Source organism: Gopherus evgoodei, chromosome 11 (genome assembly GCF_007399415.2).
Source record: "Gopherus evgoodei ecotype Sinaloan lineage chromosome 11, rGopEvg1_v1.p, whole genome shotgun sequence".
NCBI classification, from domain to species: domain Eukaryota; kingdom Metazoa; phylum Chordata; order Testudines; family Testudinidae; genus Gopherus; species Gopherus evgoodei.
Window position 1 is genome coordinate 52,853,247 of NC_044332.1, and position 23,377 is coordinate 52,876,623.

Genomic DNA, 23,377 nt, shown 5'->3' on the forward strand with positions numbered 1-23,377 from the left:
TATCCCTACCCTGATCAGAATCCAGCCCTTAGAATTTTACTCTTCAGTTGTTCCTTAGTAACTCAGAGCGAGAAAACAGAGCTAGTACTTCCAACCATACACATCCAAAAATCATTAGGCCCCTAAGTATCTTCAGACCAGCTTAAAAATCATGAGATTTTAAAGATAATGCATTTGACTTTCTTTTTATTTGCCTTGTTTTTTGAGCCCTTAGGGTTAGTATTTTCAAAATTCTTTCTGCAACCATGAGGGCTAGGAAACTTATTTTCTTTAAAATGAAAACTCAGATTCTCATGTAATCACTTGGCTCCAGAAAGTTGGCCTTTAAGAAAAACACCCCAACACTGTGAGACTTAATTCAATCAAGAGTTGGCAACACTGCCTTTCTCTTGTCCAGTCACACTGGGTGCTTTCTGCAGCATGGCACTGGTGGTTTTGGGCACTCGTGGCATGGTGGTGGTTTGCAGTGAGCAAGGGGTAGACGCAGCTAGTAGAGGGCGAGTGAGGGACAGTCATGGCAGTGGTCCGGGTCAAGCACAGCGAGGTGGCAGGGAGTGAGTGCCAGTCGTGGCGGTTGGCAGGGGCTATTAGGCAGTTTCAGAAGTTAGAAGGGGACGGCTATGGCGGTTGCCAGGGAGGCAGGCGGTCACGAGCGCTGATAGGCTGGACGCTAGGCATGGGGGACGGCGGCCCCCGTGACGCTGCAGGCTGGACGGGGAGCTGGGGGGGCGGGGTGTTGGTGCTGTAAGGGGCGGTGCCTATGCGGCCCTGTGGCTGGCGGAGGCCACACGCCCATTGCCCTGGATCGGCCCCGCACGCAAGGGCCCAGCCTCCAGCGAGGTTGCCTGGAGTGCAGGCGGACCGCGCGCACCTGCTCGTTCAGCACCCTGGGGCCGCTAGGGTAAAATGAGTCACGTGAATGTCTCTTCCCATTCGCGGAACTCGCCCACTAGGGGGCGGGCCGTGGTATGCAAATGATGATTTAATGGCGTCACGCCCCTCTAGTTCGCTCGGCCCTTCGGGTGGATGGTAGCCTGGAGGAGCTACTCGCTGTGTTTTATCCCCCCCTTGAAGCCGCGGTCGGGAAGGCGAATCGGAAAAGGGAGCTGGGCGAGTGGCGATGTCCGTGAGCGGGGGCTGCCCAGCCAGGAGTGCGCAGCCCCAGCGGGCCCGGCGCGGCCTCAGCCTGCCACCTCCTCGCGTAGCGCGGGACAGGGGCCGGGACTGAGCCGCCCTGGGCCCAGCAGGGAGAGCAGCCGCGGAGCCCAGAGGAGACGGGAGCTGCCGCGGGGCCGGGTCCGCCCGAGGATGGGAATTCTCTTCACCAGGATCTGGAGGCTGTTCAACCACCAGGGTGAGGGGCTTGGTGGGGGCGGGGGGCTCTCCTGGCCCTGGCGGAGGGAGCGGGGCCCGCGGGGCGGCCCGGGGTCTGCTGTGGCTGTGCCGGGAGCAGTGATCGCGGCAGGCCGGCTCTGTGCTCGGGCTCGCTCCGTTTACGTGTCACGCTCGCCTCCCGCACCCAGGGCAGGTGCTCCGTGGAACCCAGCGCTCCTGCGGCATCATCAGTGCACCGCCCGCGGCGGGAGCGGAGCAGGCTGGGCTTGTGGGGCCGAGCCGGGCTGACCCGAGTCCAGGTTCCCTGTCGAAGTGCTGAGGCGTCCAGGGCGAAAGAGCGAGCAGGAGGCGCTCTCGTGGTCAGCTGGGACTCAGAAGCGCTTGTGGGGAGCGGAGGGGGTCACTCCTCATACTGCAGCTGCGTTCACAAGGGAGCGAAAAGTGGCAGAAAGCAGCACTGGGTCGCTCCGTTCCTCTTCTGCTCAGATTACATTTGATTGTAATTTTTTTCCCCTAAAAGGCAAGCACCAGCTCAAGAAATAAGCTGTATCATTAACTGCTTTGGACCAAGCATGCTCTGATCGTATTAGTAAACTTGTTTCTCTACATGTCTGTAGTAGTGACTTTTGCCTTAATGAGTCTACAAAACCTAGTTTAGTTTTTACGTTTAGGAAAAAATATGCTCTGTGAAGATCAAGAGGCCAAGAGATGAATTATTTAAGTATGGACCAAATACAGCTTCTTATGGTGCCACATAACATTTCCTTCCTTTATCTGAATATCTTGTGTTCCAAAGTAGTTTTCTGTTAATTAGCAGGCATTTTCATGGCTTGTGTTTTTATTTTTTAACCTTATTTACAGTAGTAAACTGCCTGCAATTTGTCTTTCAATTTGTGTGCTTTAAAAAAAACAAAACAAAAAAACTAGCTGGACTATGTAGGAAGCATTAGTGACACTGGTAGCCATGACTAAGATGTAACTGAGATTCTGAACAGCATTGAGTGGAGGGAAATAGCAGCCAAAAAGGTATCTCATAAATATTTCACTTATCCCCAAATTTATAAAACTTATTTTTAACATCAATATTATAATTGCAATAACATACATGCTGAGTATGCTTTGTCAGGTCTTGTTGCTTAATATATGTTTTATTAGTGACAGTCAATAAGTCTTAATAGCTGTCATGAAAACTGCTTATTTTGGAGAGAATATGTTTTGTTCCTAATGCCACTTTCTTCTGAAAGATCTCTAATATCACATAAAATGCATGTTAACTTTTCTGTAAGTGGAATTTGTAAGCTCCTTTAAAGTTGCCTTTCAAATGAATTTATGAAACTTTATACATACGTGCTGAATGGAGGCCCCCATAGTCAGAGCATTATCCATTCAGCACAGAAACTTTTAAACCCCACTTTTTTGTCTTTAAGGTCTTGCAATATCCAGCTCCACTGCAGGTCTTCTGCTCCAAGTGATTTCCTAGCATCCAGTATGCTGGTGACATCACACCTGAAACAGAAGCTCCTACTTACAGGGGGTCAGGTAATCAGCCATTTTTTTTACAATATTGTGCAGTTATGCCAAGTAATTTAAAATTTGAATTTATACCCTGTGGGCTATATTTTAGAACCACACAATATTGATTAAAAACAAAAAGGCACTTACGTGACCCTCTGTTATAGAACAAATGCAGCCATAATGGGAGGAATTACTGCTGTGGTTGAGGTTTGGGTATACTTCAGTGGCTTGATTTTGAGCATGTCTGTAGACCACTTGGGCAAAAGAATACCCTTGCTCACACTGATGAGCCCTTACTCACATGTGCGTTCTCTTTGAAGTTAATAAAACTGAGTAAAGTTGTGTACTTTAGCCCATGGTAAGTAGCTCCCAACAATACCACTTCTTCAATTTACATTTTGGTAAACAGGAAATAAGAGATACTGAATGAATAAATACTTGGTTGAGGTTGGCTTTTGGTTTCAAAATGAATTTGCTTATAAGAGGCTCCAAAAAAATGATCAAGGCCCAATTGTGCTGTGTGTTGTACAAATTTATAGTAATACAGTCCCTGTCTGAAGGACTTAATTTAGTTAAGAGAAGACTCAATAACTAGGTGTTACAAAAAATAGAGGGAAGACAGCAAAAGCAGTGGTTGGTAGATCATGATACCATGTGTCTCTATGTATATATAACATGCTTTGATGTGTGTGCTTTTTTAAAAAAATTTTTTTTTTTAATTTAAAACAAGCACCAATGTGAACTCTTTTTTCTGAAAAGCGCTAAGGTGTTATTAGCTATAGTGGTAACTGTGACTTATGAATGAAATTTTTTATTTCAGAGCACAAAGTAATCATTGTTGGTCTGGATAATGCAGGAAAAACAACCATCCTTTACCAGTTGTAAGTACATACTATGAATTCGCTGGCAAAAATTATTAATGTATTTTTGAGAAATCCACTCTGCAGCTTGCTCTGGCTTTTCATTAACCCCCTTTGTTTCCTCGCCTCATTTTAAGAGCAACACACTGAGCATAGGTGGTGATCGTTTCATACATAAAAATGATACTGGGAAATCCTGTTGTCTGACTGGTCAGAAAGCATCTGATTCTGGCCCATCAGCAGGGTTTGGAGCTACTTATATTTAATAAACGGTGTCATAAATATCAATGCACCATAATAAGCTATAGCTGTTTGCTGGTCAGAATTCAGGATCTTAATGGCATTTATAGTATGTCACCACTGTGATGTTGGGGACTACTAGTATGCAGAAAGCTCCTGAGATTCGTACATTTTGTGGAAGTGTTGTTACTATCTAATGCCTAAAAGTCAGCCAGGAATGGGGCCCTGGGGTAAGATCCATGTTAGTAAAAGCTATTTGTGTTGAAGATTAGAGGTAGCTTGGTCAACCAATCCATGTTACAGGGTGTTTTTTGTTTTGTTTTTTTTAAATAGTCATATCTTTTCACTCTTTTTCTCTTACTTAATTGGCCTCTCAGAGTTGGTAAGACAACTCCCACCTTTTCATGTTCTGTGTGTGTGTACGTACACACACACACACACACACACACACACAACATAAAAAAGTGGGAGTTGTCTTACCAACTCTGAGAGGCCAATTAAGTAAGAGAATATATGTGTGTGTATGTATATATCCTCAGTATATGTTCCATTCTATGCATCTGATGAAGTAGACTGTAGCCCACGAAAGCTTATGCTCAAATAAATTTGTTAGTCTCTAAGGTGCCACAAGTACTCCTGTTCTTTTTGTGGATACATACTAACATGGCTGCTACTCTGAAAGGTATCTTTTCACAGTAAGCACTTCAGTATTTTTTCAGACTGATTTAGTTGGGGATTGATCTTGCTTTGAGTAGGAAGTTGGACTAGGTGACCTCTTGAGGTCCCTTCCCACCTTGATATTCTATGAAAACTCTTTTGACTCAATCCCTGTTGTCGTCTAGGTTACACCATGAGCTTATGTTTTTCTGTTTTGTTCAAAATAGATGTGTTTATAACTCTTTTAATGTTTTGTTTGAAACTCAAAGCCCATGCAGTATTTGCAACCTCAATGTACATTAGCACAATCAAAGCCAGAAAATGAAACTGACTCAGTTATTATCATTGTTCAGACTGAAAAAATGCAAAAAACCCATACATTATGAAAAATAAAATCAATTTCCCTAATTCTAAAAATGTGTGTAATTAGGAACACAAGTAAAGAGAGTATATCTAAATATATATAATATATATGACTTGAGTATGTCTTGTTCTTTTTAAAATTGAGTTTTAAATATGAAATTCAACCAAAGGTGTCTTACTCTGTCGTTTTCATTATTTCCTTTTAGCTCTTGCTCTACTCCTTCTAATCCCTCTATTCTGGCCCTGCCCTTATTTCGTCTTCCTTACAAATGTATGTTATCATGAAATCACTTATTACATGCTGATATACCACTGGGCAGTGGGGATTCTTTCCCAGAATACTACTGCTGGATTCTATTCAAATGTTCTAGTGTTTCAAGACTCAAATCTCTCTCCGTGAAACTGAAGACTTAGAAGAAATTGGAAAACTTTAGACAGTCTTTTTTATTTTTGTCAAGTGCAGTGGTCAGTTTATGGAAACAATAGCAATCATAAGCAAGTTCTTGAAAATGCTTCATTTTCCTTGAAAATGTTTGTGTGGGCAGTACTGCAATACATTTCATTTACTTTGAATCCCTGCATTGGATACTCATGGATACGGCTTCTAACGTGTTACTTTGGTTGTCATGGCAACAAAGTCCATCAGTTGATGTTTTAAATCTACTCAGTACAGTATTTTAAAATCTTGGTTTTTCCTCAAAACATTTTTTCTTTTTTAACTGAAGTGTTTTTTGACTTATAGGGGTGGGTTTAGGCAAAGGGAGGAGGAGAACTGATATAGTATATTGGGCTGGGGTTGTGTTGTTGGGTTTTTTTTTTTTAATTTTTTTTTCAGCCATCTTTTATAAATCAAGTGGTTTAGCAACATTCTTTTTATTTTAGAATTGGAAAAGAATAATTTTTCTCTCCCAGACTGAGCTACAGTGTGCCGAGTTTCGTGGGGGGGGGGGGAGGGGACGGGACTGACTTATTTCTACCCACCCTTAAGCAGTAGAAGCCTTTAAAACAGAGTAAAAAAGAAGTGCTCTCTGAGGGCTTGTCTACACTACTGCGTGGGTCGATCTAAGATACGCAACTTCAGCTATGTGAAGTTGACATACTTAGATCTACATACCACAGTATCTTCACAGCTGATGCTCTCCAGTCAACTCCACTTGTGTTTCTCGTTCTGGTGAAGTACCAGAGTCAACGGGAGAGCACTTATCGGCAGGTAGTGTAGACAAGCCCTCAGTTTTATAGTTACTGATAGTGCAGGTTTGTTCACTGGAAGTCAAACAGTAAATCATTCATCTGCTTTTCTTTTCTTCACTTCACCCCTTCTCTTGCATCAAGGAGTGCCTACCACAATTCTGCAGATGAGCCTTCCAGTCTGAGACACCTGTTCATCTTAGTTTTTGGCTAGGCCAATTTTGTGCTCTTGTATGTGTGACATTGCATCTCCAAATATAGTTGACGTTTGTCAATATTGCATATGCAGTTTTTGATCAGTCATTCTTTTTCTTTTTGTAGTTCTATGAATGAAGTGGTGCATACCTCTCCTACGATAGGCAGCAATGTAGAAGAGATAGTGGTTAATAACACACGTTTTCTAATGTGGGATATTGGAGGGCAAGAGTCTCTTCGATCTTCATGGAATACTTATTATACAAACACAGAGGTAAGAGATTCTTCCCTATTGGAAGATATGTTCTTAAAGAATTAAAATAACATATTTATGAATAATCCAAGAGAGAGTTTGGTTAACTAAAGTTTATATCTTACTCCATTTCAAATATTACTGTAGCACTTGTAGACATTCTGGATGCTTGTATTTCAATTTGTATGTCCTCTCCTTAGCATGCTGTTCCAGTTCACACCTATATATTCCATAAGCTACATAACAAAACAGTATAATTTCATGAGCCAGAAACAAACTATCAAAAAAAGTAAGAACTTTTCCATATAAGGTACCCTTTTTAAAAATGAGAATAGTCTCTTGTGAAAATTCCCCTTATGCTTTTCACAGACAATCTGAATCAGGCACAAAACCCACACTGAAGTATTTAAACATATACATCACCAATATTCATGCATCTTTAACTAAGAAAAGTACGTAATTGGTGATATCGGAAACTCTGTGTAGTTAAATTTGAACCTTTTCTGCATTGTCAAGATTGTCCCTTCCTCCCAACATGTTTTCCTTAAGTGCTAAATGTTCTGTACTCTGCCCCTGGACCAAATAATGTAGAAACTTAGCTTCTGAAAAATGACTTAATCATCATAAAAACTGTAACTGGCCATTTTCAAGTGACTCAGATGTGCATATAACTCTAGGTTTTCTGTCTTCCAACTGCATGCTTTTACTTGACATAGGTGTTGGGGAGGGCATTTGTGTGACCATAGCACAGGCTACTCACTTCCCCTTTTAAAATAATTGCTAGTCATTTCATTGCAAAATAGCAGGGCAGGTGGGGAAAGGAATTCTGCGAGTTAGTGTGCTTTTCTTTTTGTAAGAGTATATCATATTACAGTCAATGGGAATTGGGTGTCTCTGCCACTGAAAATCTAACTCTAAACATGTAGTTGATTAAGGATGAAATCCTGACCTCATTGAAGTCCGTGGGACCAGGATTTCACCCTAAATGCTTACAGAAACTTGAGAAACAGTTGTTCAATTAAAATGGGCAAAAGTAAAATCCAAAGCCATGATAACAGAGCAGGCTTCTTGAATTGTAGAAGTAAACAATAAAGAAGACTTAAATAAAATCAAGAATTTTGCATGCCAAATTTATTAGTATACAAACCTAAACATAAATTACAAATGTTTTAATACTAGAACTATCAACAAATCATTGATTTCTGGACAGAACTGTAATATGCATATGAGTAGGGCTCTACCAAACTCAGTCCATTTTGGTCAATTTCACAGCCCTAGGATTTTGAAAAAAGTGCAGATTTCATGATTACAGCTACTTAAATCTGAGATTTCATGGTTTTGTAATTGTAGGGGTCGGGAATTGTGGCGGGTCGCGATATGGCAGTTGTGGTATTCTTACCCATACTTCTGCACTGCTGCAAACAGCGGTGCTGCCTTCAGAGTTGGGCACCTGAACAGCAGAGGCTGCTCACCAGGAGCCCAGCTCTGAAGGCAGAGCTGCCGCCAGCAGCAGCACAGAAGGAAGGACGTCAGAGTATGGTATTGCCATCCTTACTTCTCACTGCTGCCTGCAGAGCTGGGCCCTTTGTCAGCAGCCGCCACTCTCCAGCCGCCTAGCTCTGAAGGCAGCAGCGCAGAACTGAGGATGGCATGGTATGGTATTGCCACTCTTACTTCTACTCTGCTGCTGGTGGGGCACCGCTTTCAGAGCTGGGCGCCCAGTCCGTAGCTGCTGCCTTCAGAACTGGGTGGCTGGAGAGCAACACAGAATTAAGGGTGGCAATACTGAAACCTCCCTAAAATAACCTTGACTTCCTGCAACTCCCTTTTGGGTCAGGACCCCCAATTTGAGAAACTCTAGTCTCTCTCTTGAAATCTGCATAGTATAGGGTAAAAGCATGCAAAGACCAGATGTCATGATCCATGATATGTTTTTTTCATGGCTGTGAATTTAGTAGGGCCCTACCTATGAGGGAGGAAGTTAACACTTTGCTTATGATCCAGAGTGCATATCTGTTAAACTTGTTTAAGAGTCTGCACGCTATATATTTGTTTACTGATCATTTTTTACCCTTTAAAGTTTGTCATCGTTGTTGTGGACAGCACAGACAGAGAGAGAATTTCTCTAACTAAAGAAGAACTTTATAAAATGTTAGCTCATGAGGTGAGTCTTGGTTGTCTTTTTTTAACATTTTTGGTGAATATTTACAACTCTTTCTCACAAATAAATAGCATGCAAATGTATTATTTACCTAACATGCTTGACTATTTGTGAATATATTTACAACAAACAAGTCTGACGCTTCTTTTTTTCCTCTTGTTTCCCTACTACAAAACTTTTAAAAAAAAACAAACAAACTTTTTATTAAGGCAAACTTACGATCAAATTAATATTAAAAAAAAAACTGGCTAAAGTTTGTGGCATGTCGGTTGGGAAGCCCTCCTCTTCTGAATATGCTGAAAAGAGTGCTGAGATTTCTAAATACTGTCCTCTTTTTAGCCCTTCTCTTGTCTACGTACTAGGGACAGTCCATATTTTACTGTACCACAATTCCATAAGAGAAATCATATTTTTCCAGTAAGGTGCAATACTAATTCTTCCTGCTAACATTGAAAAATAAATTAATTTGTCATTCTGTTGGAAATGTGTATCTTCTGCCAGAGCACTAGAGTTCTCTAGGAAGCTGATATTTTGTCATAGATGAATGTCTCTAATGATGTCCTCCCAAACTGTCTAATTCCTGGATACAGTCGTCACATGTGCAAATATATTCCCCTTTCCTTGCAACCCCTCTAACAGAGCACCTCCCTACTATCAAAGATATGATAGCATCTGACTCCAGTTAAGATCCATCTATATTGTATAACAATTTTCTTCTAACTACACAAAATGAAGATGTACACCACTATCTCGATATAACGCCGCCTGATATAACACGAATTTGGATATAACGCGGTAAAGCCGGGGAGCGGGGCTGCACACTCCAGTGGATCAAAGCAAGTTCAATATAACACGGTTTCACCTATGACGCGGTAAGACTTTTCGGCTCCCAAGGACAGTGTTATATCGAGGTAGAGGTGTATATCCTCTTTCTCATATAGAGACCCTCTCTTCCAGATCAATTTCTTTGTTCAAATTCTGCTTTGGACCAACTTCATAAATTCCTGACACCGGTGTCCTTTCCCTTAGCTACTTCCATTAATAATCAGGAATTTATCCCTAGGAAATATAAGTGATTGTTTATTGTGGGTAAGAGCTGAGATTACTTAGATTTAAGATAGCTGTTCCTGGGTCCTGACTTGAAATTCTACCAGGAAATATGTAATAATGTAAATAGTATAAAGATCCTGTGTTTTCAGTTTTTATAAGTCAAACATTTTATTGTAAAATCTGGATACAGGATGGCTTATCTAGACCTTTAACTACATTTGAGGAATTGTCCCAGGAGCAAGCTGGAACAAAAAGTTTAATTTCTGAGAGATGTACAAGTTAGACTGAAGAAGATCTTGATTTAAAAAAAAAAAATGTTTTAAGAAAACTTTCTGCACAATGTTGTCATCTTAAAAAAAAAACAAAAAAACAAAAAAAAAAAGTGACACTCTTCTGTACAGTAAGGTAAATACAAGAAAGTGTATCTGTCTGTAGTGTGTATATGACAGAATTCAGAATGCCTGATTTGGAAAGCACATAATCCCATTCCTTCCTACTTTTTTTTGAATAGGGTCAAAATTGTTTTACTTGTTGAATAACTCAAGGTTCTTTCTTTGCAACAAATAGCTTAGTCTTGTAGTTTTACTTAACAAAACATAACCAAAAGCAAGATGATACTTAGACTTCTGTGAGCTGACTCAAAAAATAAAATTGAGTAATCTGATCCTTTCTAAAAATATTGGGAATATTTTGAGTACTGAAACTGAATTAAAAGAATAAAATTGACCAGAAAACATTAAAACAACTTACAAGGCTGTGGGTAAATATTGAAGCCCTGGAAAGATAATTAAATAATTCATATGTGATAATTGACTAAACGAGAACACAGTATCTCTCTCTCTCTAGTGAAACCACAGAAGAATCCTTTGATAAAGGAGACAAATGAGACCAATATAGTATTTCTAAAAGAAAATACCACAAATGATTCAGATGCTACTAATCCTACCACTGAGTCATGTTTGGCCTTAGTCAAGCTGTTTCACTTCTCTCTTCCCTATATGACAAATTGAGGTGATACCCACCAACCTCAGGGTATCATAGCAGATTACATATGAACCTCAGATATGAACACTTTGGGAATGGAGGTTGTTCATAACTCTGAAATGCTGAACAAAATGTTATGGTTCTTTCAAATGTTTACAACTGAACGTTGACCTTAATACAGCTTTGAAACTTCACTGTGCAAAAGAAAAATGCTGCTTTTAACCATCTTAAATTAAATGAAACAACCATGGAAACAGTTTCCTTACCTTGTCTAAAAAATTTTTTTAAACTGTCCCTTTATTTTGTTAGTAGTTTACATTTAACACAGTACTGTATTATATTTGTGGTTTTTTTCCCCTATCTCTGCTGCCTGATTGTGTACTTCTGGCTCAAAATGAGGTGTATGGTTGACCAGTCCGTTTGTAACTCTGGCATTTGTAGCTCTGAGGTTCTACTGTACTGCTACTTGCATAAGGGAATACTGTCAATTTGATTTTGTTGTAATTTAATCAATTAAAATATATACTGTCTTATATAGTGCTTGGATAGTAAAAATCCGTAAATGCTTAATGTTTGCAGAATAAACAACTCTATGTTTAGGAGAGTCTTCTGGGCAGGCTGAGAGTAACAACACCTAACCTGTTTAGAACCTCTGCCTCCCCTTTCAGTCTGTATAGTCAGTTGCTTACCAGTGATAGCAGAAGAGGTGAAATGGATCAAAAACACTTTAGGGCGTAAGGAAGGCAGTGCATTAGGAACAGTCTATACTCACATCATTGATAAATGCACAAAGTTTAAAAAAAAAAAAAGAATAAAAAGAACTGTAAGAATAAAACCAAATTTTCCTCTAATCTTTCATGTATAGTAGTAACTTTAGTGATTCTTTGTAGATACAAACACTTCAGGTGGAAATGTGACTTGCAAATTAACAATGTCCTTTTAAAAACAGTTATTTTCAGGCCTGAAATTGTACTGTACACGTGTCACATTCTATTAAAACTTTAATGTTTGAGTTAAAAAGCTTTCATTCTCCCCATGGTACCTTCTTCTCTCACGTCATGGAATTTATAAAAGATGAGTGTTTCTTAAAAAGCTGAATCTTTCCAGGCACTGCATGTTAAGATTAGTGGCAAGGTGGTCTTTTGTTGTGTGATAGCCTGATAGAGTATTAGGCCATGATCCTTCATTGTGTAGCAGATTGGCAGACAGCTGCACCTGCATGAAGTATCATTGAGGCTCTGCAGTGATGCAGCAGCCTGCCCACACATTACAGGATGGCAGCCTTAGTGTCTACTAAGGATATGTAGTTACTTAGTCTGGTATAACTGAGGTTCGTTTACCTGTTTTCTCTTGTAAGTGGTTCCAAATTGATGTGTTGAAAATTTAAATATAATCAGAAATTTAACTTTATTAAATTAAAGGTTTTAGGCTTACTAAATGTAAAACTGGCATTAATGTGGAGTAATAAGATGAAATATAGCAACATAAAAATGCAGAAATGTGTACAAAGTAATCGGGTGGCACAATATAGGCCATGTTGAAGATCAGCGCTATATTTGTATAACTAAATATCCTCTATTAGTAGAGGAGGGAGGGAAGACTATTTCATCCAGAAACCTAAATGTCATTGTAAGTGATCATGGTATTCTGCTCTTGTTTGCTCTTAAACATTTCTATAGTTCTTCCTTTAACTTTGACCTCCATTTGGTAGTCCACAAATGAGATTTCAGTATTTAACTCTGATAGATTAATCTATCATCTATTGGTTTATGACAGATGGTGTGATTGTGGGTAAAAGAGGTAACTTAGTTCTTTGAGAAGAACTAAATGTAATATTAGGTGCCTATCAAATGCAAGGCAAAACTCAGAAGTTTTGCTATTGCATCAGGTGTTTACTAACTGGTTTTCATGCAATACTTTTAGGCAAGAATATGACTTCAAAAAGGAAATTGTGGGAGGAGGAGTGGGAGAGCCGTGTTCACTATGAGAAGGAAGAAGTCAGATGTCTCGTGACATATGGTAAAATTTATTATGAGGCCAGTGCTCCTTGCTCCATATTAGCTTGCTATTTGAGTTTAAATGCAACATCAGTGAAACAGTTGTCATGAGGTTCAGCAGCTGCTTGATCCAAAATGCACTATATCAGTGATATACCATGGTGAAATTGCATGCTACAATCAGCAACTTCTGCAGTATTTAGTCTGTTGCATTTAGAATATGTAGTGGTTGTATAATGTTTAATTAGTAGTTAAATAAAGAAGCTTTAGTATTGCTTATACAAATTTGAGGGAAAACTAGAACTTTAAACAATGTCAGTTTCATTGGTTTGGCACAATTATCAGACAGCTTTTTTGCTTTAGGAGCATCAATCCAGTAGTGACTGTATGACTTTAACTCAAGGTCTGACATGATTAACATCTGTTTGCAGTGTTGTTGTAGCTGTGTTGGTTCCAGGGTATTAGAGAAACAAGGTGGGTGAAGCAATAGCTTTTATTGAGCCAACATTCTGTTGGTGATAGAGACAAGCTTTTAAGCTTTCACAGGTCTTCAGGTCTAGAAAAGGTACTCCTTGTCACAGCTAAATACAAGGTGGAACCGATGGTTTAGCATAAGTAGTTATGGAAGAGTCTGGTGCTGCTTTCACTTGAGAGTCTATGGAGGGCTTGCTTAGGATGATGAAGTTGGAAGGCTGTTTTGAAGGCCAGATGAGGTGATTCAGGAAAACTTTCTTTCAAGATGTGATCCCTATCTGCATGGGCTGGAGCTTGGGCTTTGAAGCCTTGGGAGTGGTATGGTCTTGAGACCCCAAGCTCCAGCCTGAACTGCGACTTCAAAACGCTGTCTACTGCTATTTTTTTAGAGCACTAGTGTGAACTAGCCTGAGTCTGACCCAGAGTGGGAGGCTCACTCCAAAATGCTGTGTAGAGGTAATATCTGTGTGTGAAATGCTAATGCAGATAATGCATCTTGTCCATGAGCCGTTGAATGAACTGGTGATCCACTGTGGATCTATAATAGATTTTAAAGGTGGAAAAAACTCTGTAAACAAAATGACAAATGTTTCCATTGCCAATCAGAAACTGATAGACTAACAGTTGCTCTCATATTTTGTAAGTTTCAGTTATACTTAGAAACACAGGCAACATGTTTTCATTCTGGATTTTGAAACCTTTCAAAATTCTAAAAGCAGACTGTGTATTGGCAGTTAAGTGAAAGATGCATGCACAAATGTTTTCAATATCATAAAACGAACAGGAGTACTTGTGGCACCTTAGAAACTAACAAATTTATTTCAGCATAAGCTTTCGTGGGCTACAGCTCACTTCTTCGGATGCATAGAATGGAACACACAGACAGAAGATATTTATACATAGAACATGAAACGGTGGAATAGCCATACATACTGTCAGAGGCCAATCAATTGAGATGAGCTATCAGCAGCAGGAGAAGAAAAACCTTTGAAATGATAATCAAGATGACCCATAGAAGGTGTGAGGAGAACTTAAGATGGGGAAATAGACTCAATTAATGTAATGACCCAACCATTCCCAGTCTCTGTTTAAACCTAAGTTAATTGTATCTAATTTGCATATTAATTCGAGTTCAGTCTCTCTTTGGAGTCTGTTTTGAAGTTTTTTTTGTTGCAAAATTGCCAGCTTCAAGTCTGTCGCTGAGTGGTTACAAGTATCAGAGGGGTAGCCGTGTTAGTCTGGATTTGTAAAAGCAGCAAAGAATCCTGTGGCACCTTATAGACTAACAGACGTTTTGGAGCATGAGCTTTCGTGGGTGGGTATTCACCCACGAAAGCTCATGCTCCAAAACGGCTGTTAGTCTATAAGGTGCCACAGGATTCTTTGCTGCTGAGTGGTTAGAGAGGTTGAAGTGTTCTCCCACTAGTTTTTGAATGTTATGATTCCTGATTTCAGATTTGTGTCCATTTATTCTTTCGCATAGAGACTGTCTGGTTTGGCCAATGTACATGGCAGAGGGGCATTGCTGGCACATGATGGTATATACCTAATTTGACCCTGAGAAATCAGTGAAATCCTAATAGATAGATTAAACCTCTCAACTTTTTTCTCTCTCTCTCTTTCTCTGTAGGACTTAAAGAAAGCAGGTTTGCTTATTTTTGCTAACAAACAAGATGTTAAAGAGTGCATGACGATAGCTGAAATATCCCAGTTTCTGAAATTAACTTCAGTTAAAGATCATCAGTGGCATATCCAAGCATGCTGTGCTCTAACTGGCGAGGGGTAAGAATTCTTCTTGGAAATACTTTCTGAATAATTTTGGTACCTGTATCGTGGTCTGTTTGACATACATCCCCTAGCACACCTATGCATTCTGAGACCTGATTCTCAAGGCAGCATTAAAAATATCCTTTTAAACATGAATTCTTTTTAGGGCCCTGTATTAAATTCAGCAACATACAGAACATTCAAGGAAAAACTAAAACCTGCCCCAGAGATGTAGTACCACTGGGAAATAACTGTCATGTACTGTGAAGAGATACTGTTCATTATGTGTATGGGTTGTTTAGCTTTTTAAAAGGTGTAACTCACCTCACTAGTCTTTGTTAAAGCACACAGCAGTGGCAGTTATGTGGCAGGTTACAATGAAAAGCAGCTATGTCTGTTACGGAGAACACATGCTCGCTTATGTGAACCAGGGAGTTAAGAAATCTTTATCTATTTTTCTGGTATTGTCACTGAAATAAGCAAAATAAAATGGAGAGAGACCAAGGTGACTTGAAGACAAATTTTAATGTCAAGTCTCCAAAGTGACACATTTTAAAATACATTCAAAAAGAGCATTTAAAATCTGACAGTGTCAATTGAGTGCATTCATATTGGAGGTTATTTGGGAGAATTTTAGTGGTATCCTGAAAGGCTCCATGTTTCATTACCATTCTCCTTTAGGTTGTATAGTCATGTCTAACTCAGATAGAATTTAAGTTGGCTCAGTAATCTAGTTTCTTGTTAACATATAAACCACAACCTATCTGATAACTCTTGGAAGTCAGCAGAGTGGTGATGGTTCAGATGGGTACAGAGACTGACCTGACCCTAGATGTGGTCACATCAGGTCACTGTGAGGACATATTTAGGCTTGGCAGAATTCAATTTTTACTTTATCATTTTGAGGGATAGTATCAATGTTTATTTTTAAGATTTTTTTTCTATTTCTATCGATTTTTTTAAGAGTTCACAGTTGCAGAATTATGGAGGGGTCAGACAGTAATTATTTAATGACAGTTGATGCTGAGATTCAAAAAGTTTTAATGGTTAAAGCTATATAACCATTAAAACACAAATCACCAATAGCACATCAAAATATACAAAGAAAACATCCATAAATCGAACTCTAAGTTCAAGTAGCATTTTTCTTTCTTTGAATATCCTTACATTTTTATTACTGATGATAATTTTCATTGGTTTGTGTATGTATGGTGAAATCATTTTGCCAACATTTACCAATTTAAAAATCTAATCCTTCCAAGCCTACACACATTAAGGGGTGGTTAGAAGTTTACAGTCTTACTTTTACTGTTGTGTAGATTGAAATGTTAAGGTTGCAGGACTTTCACAAGCATATGGTGTCGGAGTTCTGACTAAAGTTACCATGACAGAATATTTATAGTTATTTTTTTATGCAAAAATACATATTTTAATTTTTATTTACAGATTGTGCCAAGGACTTGAATGGATGATGTCAAGACTTAAAATCAGATGATTTTTAATGACCTCTTTGAACCAACATTGCATACAAAAGTACTGTGCCTCTGGATACCTTAGTTACTTGTACCTGTGGTAACCTGCAAAATTAATGGGTTAGATCTATTTATAACAAACTGATTTCAACTTTATTTTCTACACACATATATTAAGACCACCTCTTTGAAAACAGATGAAGATGAAAGCTCTAGTTTATTTTCCCATTAGTTTACTCTGAAGATAGGTTTAAAAACTGTGGTTGACGTTCTTCTCAAGATAAAGCCACTCAGGACTATGTGTGGCGAGTATGAAGTGAGAGAGGAATTTTTAACTTTACATTTTATATTCCAATATAACCCTCCTAGTTGAAGGTATTGGCCTCGTTATTCCAGTAAATTAACAAGCAAATCAGTGGCATAGGTATTGACTTTTCAGTATTTTAAAAACTTGTTGAAATGTGCTACAGATACAAAAATATTTTCCTCCTGTGTACTGTACATATTTGTGTATATTTATACCTCAAGTTTAGGTTAACTGAAATCTGTTCCAAGAAAAAGTGAATAACACTGAATCTCGGTGTACTGAGAATAGTACTAATGTTGAGATTGTTGACGTCACAACTACTTTTCCTTTGTTCTCTGTACTGCTCCAACCTTCACCAAATAATTGGTGCACCATTTCTTTATAAAGTGAAATCTCTTAAGACTAGTGGTTTTTATACTTCTCCATATATATACTCCTGCAATTAAGAATGATCACAAAAAGGGATAGTGTGTCTGAATGTGGATTTTATACTTTGTTCAGTATTGGCAACTAACTTCAATTCTTTGCTAAATGGTAAAGAATCCAAAAAGTTAGCATTTCCATTTTGTTGGATAAGACCATTCCAAAAAATGCCCGTGTTCTGCTCTGCTTTATGCCATCATGTTGAGTATTTATGATAGATTCCTATCTAGGGGGTAAATCTTCACCATTAATAAAGGGGAAATGTGTCTGTTTTCCTTATGCAAAGAAGTGACCAAAAAAGTGTGCTATAATGTTCTCACCAGAAATCTTACAGAACAGTCTATTTTGTATTGGTATGTTTTCAGAGAAAGAGGATACTGACTGGTGATAATCCAAAATTGCTGAAGTAACTGTTTGTATATGTGTATAAGAGACTAATGTTGGGGAGAGGAAAGAATACACTATTCCACTATAAATGATGCTTGATTCTGCTCCTATAGAAGTCCCTGTGAAAACTCAGAATTAAATGATGCATCAGCATCGTAATGCTGAGGCCCCAACTGAACGGTCATGATTCATAGGGAATATGCAAAGAATTATGAGAATCAGGACTATCCTGTCCTTCCTATATTGGTAAATGGGAGGAGTGTAAGGGGATCCTAATATAGAAATAGTTGAGAACCACTGGTGTAAAGGATTTTGGTTCTTCATGAGTATGACACTTGGGTGGTGTGATATGTTGTTGGTATCATGAAATGTGAGCATGATCACAGATTTTCTGTCTTATTCTGTACATGTGTATATTTAAGTAATATTGTAAAACTAGACAAAAGTTTAAGGACAAGACCATTTTAAACCTGGTTTAATTTTTAAGGCAGTTATGAACTCCTCTTTAAAGATGAGATTGTGAAACACATCCAATTTCCATTTAATTTAGTTTAGCTCATTTGTGTACTGCATTGTATTGGTTAAAATGTTGACATAGTATTCATGGGGACAATAATGAAGACCACTTCAAAAGTGTGTATTTAACAACTGAATTGTCCCAAGTATGAAATATAACTTTCTGATGTAGTCATGAAATCTCTTTTGCTAATTGGCTGATGGAGGTTCTGCTATGTATGAATTTTAAAAAATGGACATACATTTATTTACATAAAAGGAATGCACAGAGATCAGTGTTATTAACTAACTGGTGTATTGCATAATGTGTGAATGTTTTAAGGAAAAAATAACAATGAAAAGACTAAGCTAGTCTGCAGGTATTTTCCTGAAACAAAAATGCATCTTTTGAACACAGAAACGAATAACTTTAGCTTTCCTACTCTAATAAAAAATAAAATACTGGACTTAACTACATTCATAATGTTCATCTTCAAGTACTGCAACTTCTGTTTTTTTGAGATTTTCTTTCATGCTTGAAGTGCTATATTCTTTTTGTCTGAATCGCTGTTGCTTTTAAATTGTAACTTTTTTTATAAGATAAAAATCACTCAACAGAATATGAAATGCAAAACTGTATTCATGTACAACTTTTAAAAATATTTTCTTGGAATTTGCTGTTCTTACCCTGTTCAGGTTTTTATGGCTTAAAATGTTTGCCTAATAAATAGCATGGCTGAAGGGAATCTATAAATATTGTTCTAAAGAATGACTTTTATGTCACAAACAGGGTTTGGAGACCTTCTAATAATGCATGTGAACTATCTTTCCTCTTCCAGGTGACGGGGAAACCATCCATTTCTATCTCAATGCGGTAGCCAAATATCCATGTGATTTTATTATTTGTGTTTAAGTAGTGGCAAGAGGTCCCCATCAGGAGTCGATATCTTATTGCATGCACAGGTCACAGCATTCACACTCAATAAATTGTTCCAGGCTCTAAGTGTTTCTAATCTAACCAACCATATACAATCTGATGGGCTTTGAGCAGCAGTGAAGCCTTAATTAAGGGTAAATTAGGCAATCCACCCACTTCTTCCTGCTAACTTCAATGTTGCATGTGTGTGGTTTAGGTTTAAACTTACTTTTAAAACTAATGGTGATCCCATTTAAACAGAAAGCGAGATTGCCTTTCTCCTCTAGTCAGGACCTGTTACTGAATATGCATGTGACTTCACCAGCATTGTATGTTTGGAGAATAGTTGATTTATAAACTGGTAATTGAGGGGATATGTATGAAACTGATATGAATCTTGTGTTTATTCTTAAGTAAAATTAAGCAACTGATAACTATCTCTTGCTTATGATATTCATTGCACCTTTTAGAATGTGGATTTTTTTTCAGGGGAAAAACAGATAATCTTGAAGATGTAAACAGATAGTATTGTCTAGTAGTTTAGAGTACAGGACCAGGGATAGGAGATCTGGATTTTGATCATGGTGACCTTGAGTGATTCATTAATCTTTCCTTTGTCTCCATTCCCGTATCTAAAACGGGAGTAGCAGTTACCATATCTGCCTCACGGAGGGGGTTGTGAGGCTTCATTAAAGTTTATCAAGTGCTCAGATTTAAGGCATCATACAGAATAGAATTTTTGCACCCAGATATTACAATGATGGCCTTGGCAGAAAAGTATGTAATAAGATTCTGTCTGCCTAAAGGTATGTTAAGAGAATTTGTGCATGTCTTCCAAATTATTGTAACTTGAACTTTTACACAGAATGTGTAAGCATCCGTATGCAGTTGGTTTTATCCCATTGCAGACCCCTCTTTGCTCTCCATCTTTATGTATAGCTCCTTTTTATGCATGGAGATATGTGAATTAAGTTATAATTAACATATGTTAAGGCTTAATTCTGTGCATAGAAGAAATTCTCTTTGCATATATGCTATTCCCTAATTCCATTAACTCTCTAAAGCCACTCCAATTCTGAACAGTTAAATTAAATAGTGAGTGACAAAACTTCATTTGTGCTGCTCTTGGTAATGTTCTGGAGTTCCATCTTCTCCCTATCTTGGCTTTTATACACATTTCTTTTATATAAGCTTAACTCCCAGTTGATATGTAGAGTCCTATGCATAACTCCCACTGACATCAGTGCCAACTGAGGGTAGTATATAGTCTTTGGTATACAGCTTGGGAATGTGATTTTTTTTTTTTTTAAGGTCATGTATGCCTCAAAATGACCTTAATATTTAAAGGTTTGCATTTCAGTTTTCCAAAGATTGATATTCACAACTCAAAGGTACACTTGATGGATGAATAATTTGTGATATGGTCTAATTGCCACTAGTATCTTGAAAAATAAATAACTGCATGTAGATTAACTCTTCTAAAAAAAAAAAAAAGTTACTAGGAGACTGCATGGAGAATTTTGGAGAATAGATCAGCAATACATGCAGATATCTAGCCTCATAATTTTCATTGTACTGCAGGGAGACATGGTAGCTAAATTCCTATGCATTATGCTGAAAAAAAATTCCTAATTGTACATGACTGCTAGATGTATTTGATAGACACCTACCACAATCTGTGAAGCTCAAAACTTTCTATGTAGTAATTTATTTTTCCTTATTGCATGTACTTCCTCTTCTAGTTAGTTTATGTATACCATGTTATATACATGCATCCAGCTGTGTGAACACAAGTGGTGGTGTCCCTTCCTACCTCCCAGTTTAACCTATACTTGATGACCAATTAACATTTTTTACACAATATTCAGAACCTTCTATACCCATACATTCCAAACATTTGAGTTTCCTACAATTATCAGTTATTGTGTAGATGTAAAGCTTATCTTGTGGGAGGTAGGGTAACTTACTCTCTTAACAGATCAGCTCCAGAATATAGGAAACTGAGTTCCGATAACATTTAAGTATATGACTTAAACTCAGAAAGCAAGGAAATTTATGGTAAGAGAAGACTCAAGTGTTCCTTCATATAAAAACATTTAAGTGGAATTTTTTTTAATTGGATTGACAGTAGCAAAGTTATTACCAGTATGTCTGGAAAGCAGTTTTTCAGAGAATCCATTCAAATGAATGTAATATCAAGCCTTTAAATAGTCCATTCTTCAGTGTTATGAGTTAAGGATGGTATACTACTGCATAAAGACAGAATATAATGAAAGAGACTGAAGATAGTCTGTGTATTGTAATGAGGTATACAATATTGCAAATCATAATATTGTATATAATTGAGGTGAGAAAATGCATTTAATGTAAAGATCTGAAAAAAATGATTGTAAAGAAGCAAAAAAAAGTTGCAACAAAAAAGTCATTAGAAAAAAATTGTTTCCTTCCCTTACTGGGGTTTACCAGTTGATTATTTTTATTAACATATCTAGTGTACAGAATGTTCTTATATGCATGCAAGTGCTATTTTTATTTGAAGAAAGTTTAACAGTGTCATCTAAATGACTCTTGGGTTTTGTTGTGCATTATAAGACAACTTTTTGTGCACGTACATAAGTTTTTTGAGTGTCCTTTTATGATTTTAAATTTGAAGATATAATTTGTACTGAATTAACTCGAAAAGGCTGTTTCACTCAATAGACTGTAAATGATTTTTTTCTAAGCCAGTGGTTCATGCTGCCCTTGTTGAAACACTTTCCGAACAAAACACTGATGAAGTAGAGCAGTTGGAAGAAAAAGTGAAGGAGCAGATTATTCCCTTACAAAGGCATTCACAGAATGAAAAAGTGGGAGAACCACTGCTTGAACTGTTTTATGGTCAATAAATTTTAAGATGCTGCTGTATATGATGGGCTAATAACTATCTGAGCCATTTTAAACTCGTGGTGTTATTTATTTTTTTTTAAATGCCTTTAAAAGTGTTTAAACATGTCTTTGGTTGTCTACTACCTAAATTGTCTTCAAAATTCTGTCTAAATTGATAGAAATAATATGTGCAGGCTTTGTTACAAATTGGAAGTTTGGGGAATACATGTATACTTAAACTAACGAACCTTTCTTGCTTTGTGGTAATTTTTAAAAAATGTGGTTAATTCAGTCTCCTTTAGCTAAAATGTTTTTTCCTTTTTGTATCAAATGCTTCTCAGAGAGATGAAATGATCAAGACAACCAGTTTGGAGGTGGGCAGACTCTGCTATGCCTCCTATATGCCATGTCTGGATCTCAGAGTAATTATACTAGTTTTGGCCATATGGCATTCATGTGTTCTGCACTCCACCCTGACTCAGCTGTTTCTGGAATACCTACTTGCGTTATTGTTCCTCTGACTCCACAATGGAGCTAAGTAGACTTTTTGGTAAAGTGTAGAGAAAGCAACAAGCTAAGCTACATTTATTTCTTCCATTTAGCCCAATTTCTTCTTTTTAGTACAATTAGGTATTAAGGGCAAAATTCACTCCACCTGCACAAAGCTGGAGTTATCAGCTCTCTCTGCAGGTGGAGTGTGGAGAAGCTAGGGGACATGAAATCCAGAAATGGGTCAGTTGGGTGAATGGCAACTTCTAGCTAGTTGCGTGGGGCCAATGGATCTGCTTAAATGCAAGTAATTGCCTTCTTCCTGGCCTTTTGTGCCATCGGATGGAGGGCAGTAGCAGGGTTTGAGGTGGGTAGACTCTATGTACGCTATATGCAGAAGTCTTTTTTCTTTCTTGCTTATACTTCAGTAGAGAAGCTCTGTCTCTGAACCAGTATTTGGGCTTTAAGAAGCTGGAGCTGCTCAAAGCACATAAAAAGTGTATAAGGGGAGAGCAGATTGGGGAAGGACAAGAGAGACAGACAGACGGACACACTCCACCCAGCCTTTGTCCCTATGCATCTCCTTTTGTGAATCTTTAACTTTCAAGCCTCCAACTTTGGCCTCTATCAGTTTTGTCATCTGATAATCTATTAGAACATTAAATAACGTAAGTGAGAGACCATATCGCTGGCATACTTCTGATTCTACTGAAAACAAGTTTGCAATAAGTATTTATATAAATGTGAAACATGCTTTTTCACCCTAAATATTGACCCTCATACATGTAAATGTACCAAAGGCAAAGTGCCTCCATTAGGAACTCCTAAATGGTGCAGTGGGTCTGCACTGGTACTCTACATTCTGGGTGAAAATTGCCCTAAATAGATAACTGATATTCACTCAAACAAAGGAGTTTGGTATTTTTAATATGGATTTGATGTTTGTCTTCTCAGCTTGAAGCAGCAACATTGGAAATTTCCATA

At 38.0% G+C, this 23,377-nt stretch overlaps 1 protein-coding gene across 2 annotated transcripts; it reads left to right on the forward strand.

Moving 5' to 3' along the window:
• Positions 1 to 796: 796 nt before the first annotated feature.
• On the forward strand, positions 797 to 22,147 carry ARL5A (ADP ribosylation factor like GTPase 5A). 2 transcript variants are annotated; one of them, XM_030580101.1, is made up of 7 exons: positions 801 to 1,354; positions 2,763 to 2,874; positions 3,671 to 3,731; positions 6,480 to 6,627; positions 8,687 to 8,770; positions 14,903 to 15,054; positions 16,486 to 22,147. In XM_030580101.1, the coding sequence occupies exons 4-7, from the start codon at positions 6,484 to 6,486 to the stop codon at positions 16,532 to 16,534; spliced, it is 429 nt and encodes a 142-aa protein (XP_030435961.1). In that variant the 5' UTR covers positions 801 to 1,354; positions 2,763 to 2,874; positions 3,671 to 3,731; positions 6,480 to 6,483; the 3' UTR covers positions 16,535 to 22,147. The 2 variants fall into 2 exon arrangements, with proteins under 2 accessions (XP_030435960.1, XP_030435961.1); XM_030580100.1 differs by lacking the exon at positions 2,763 to 2,874 and having other exon boundaries at positions 797 to 1,354.
• Positions 22,148 to 23,377: the final 1,230 nt, after the last annotated feature.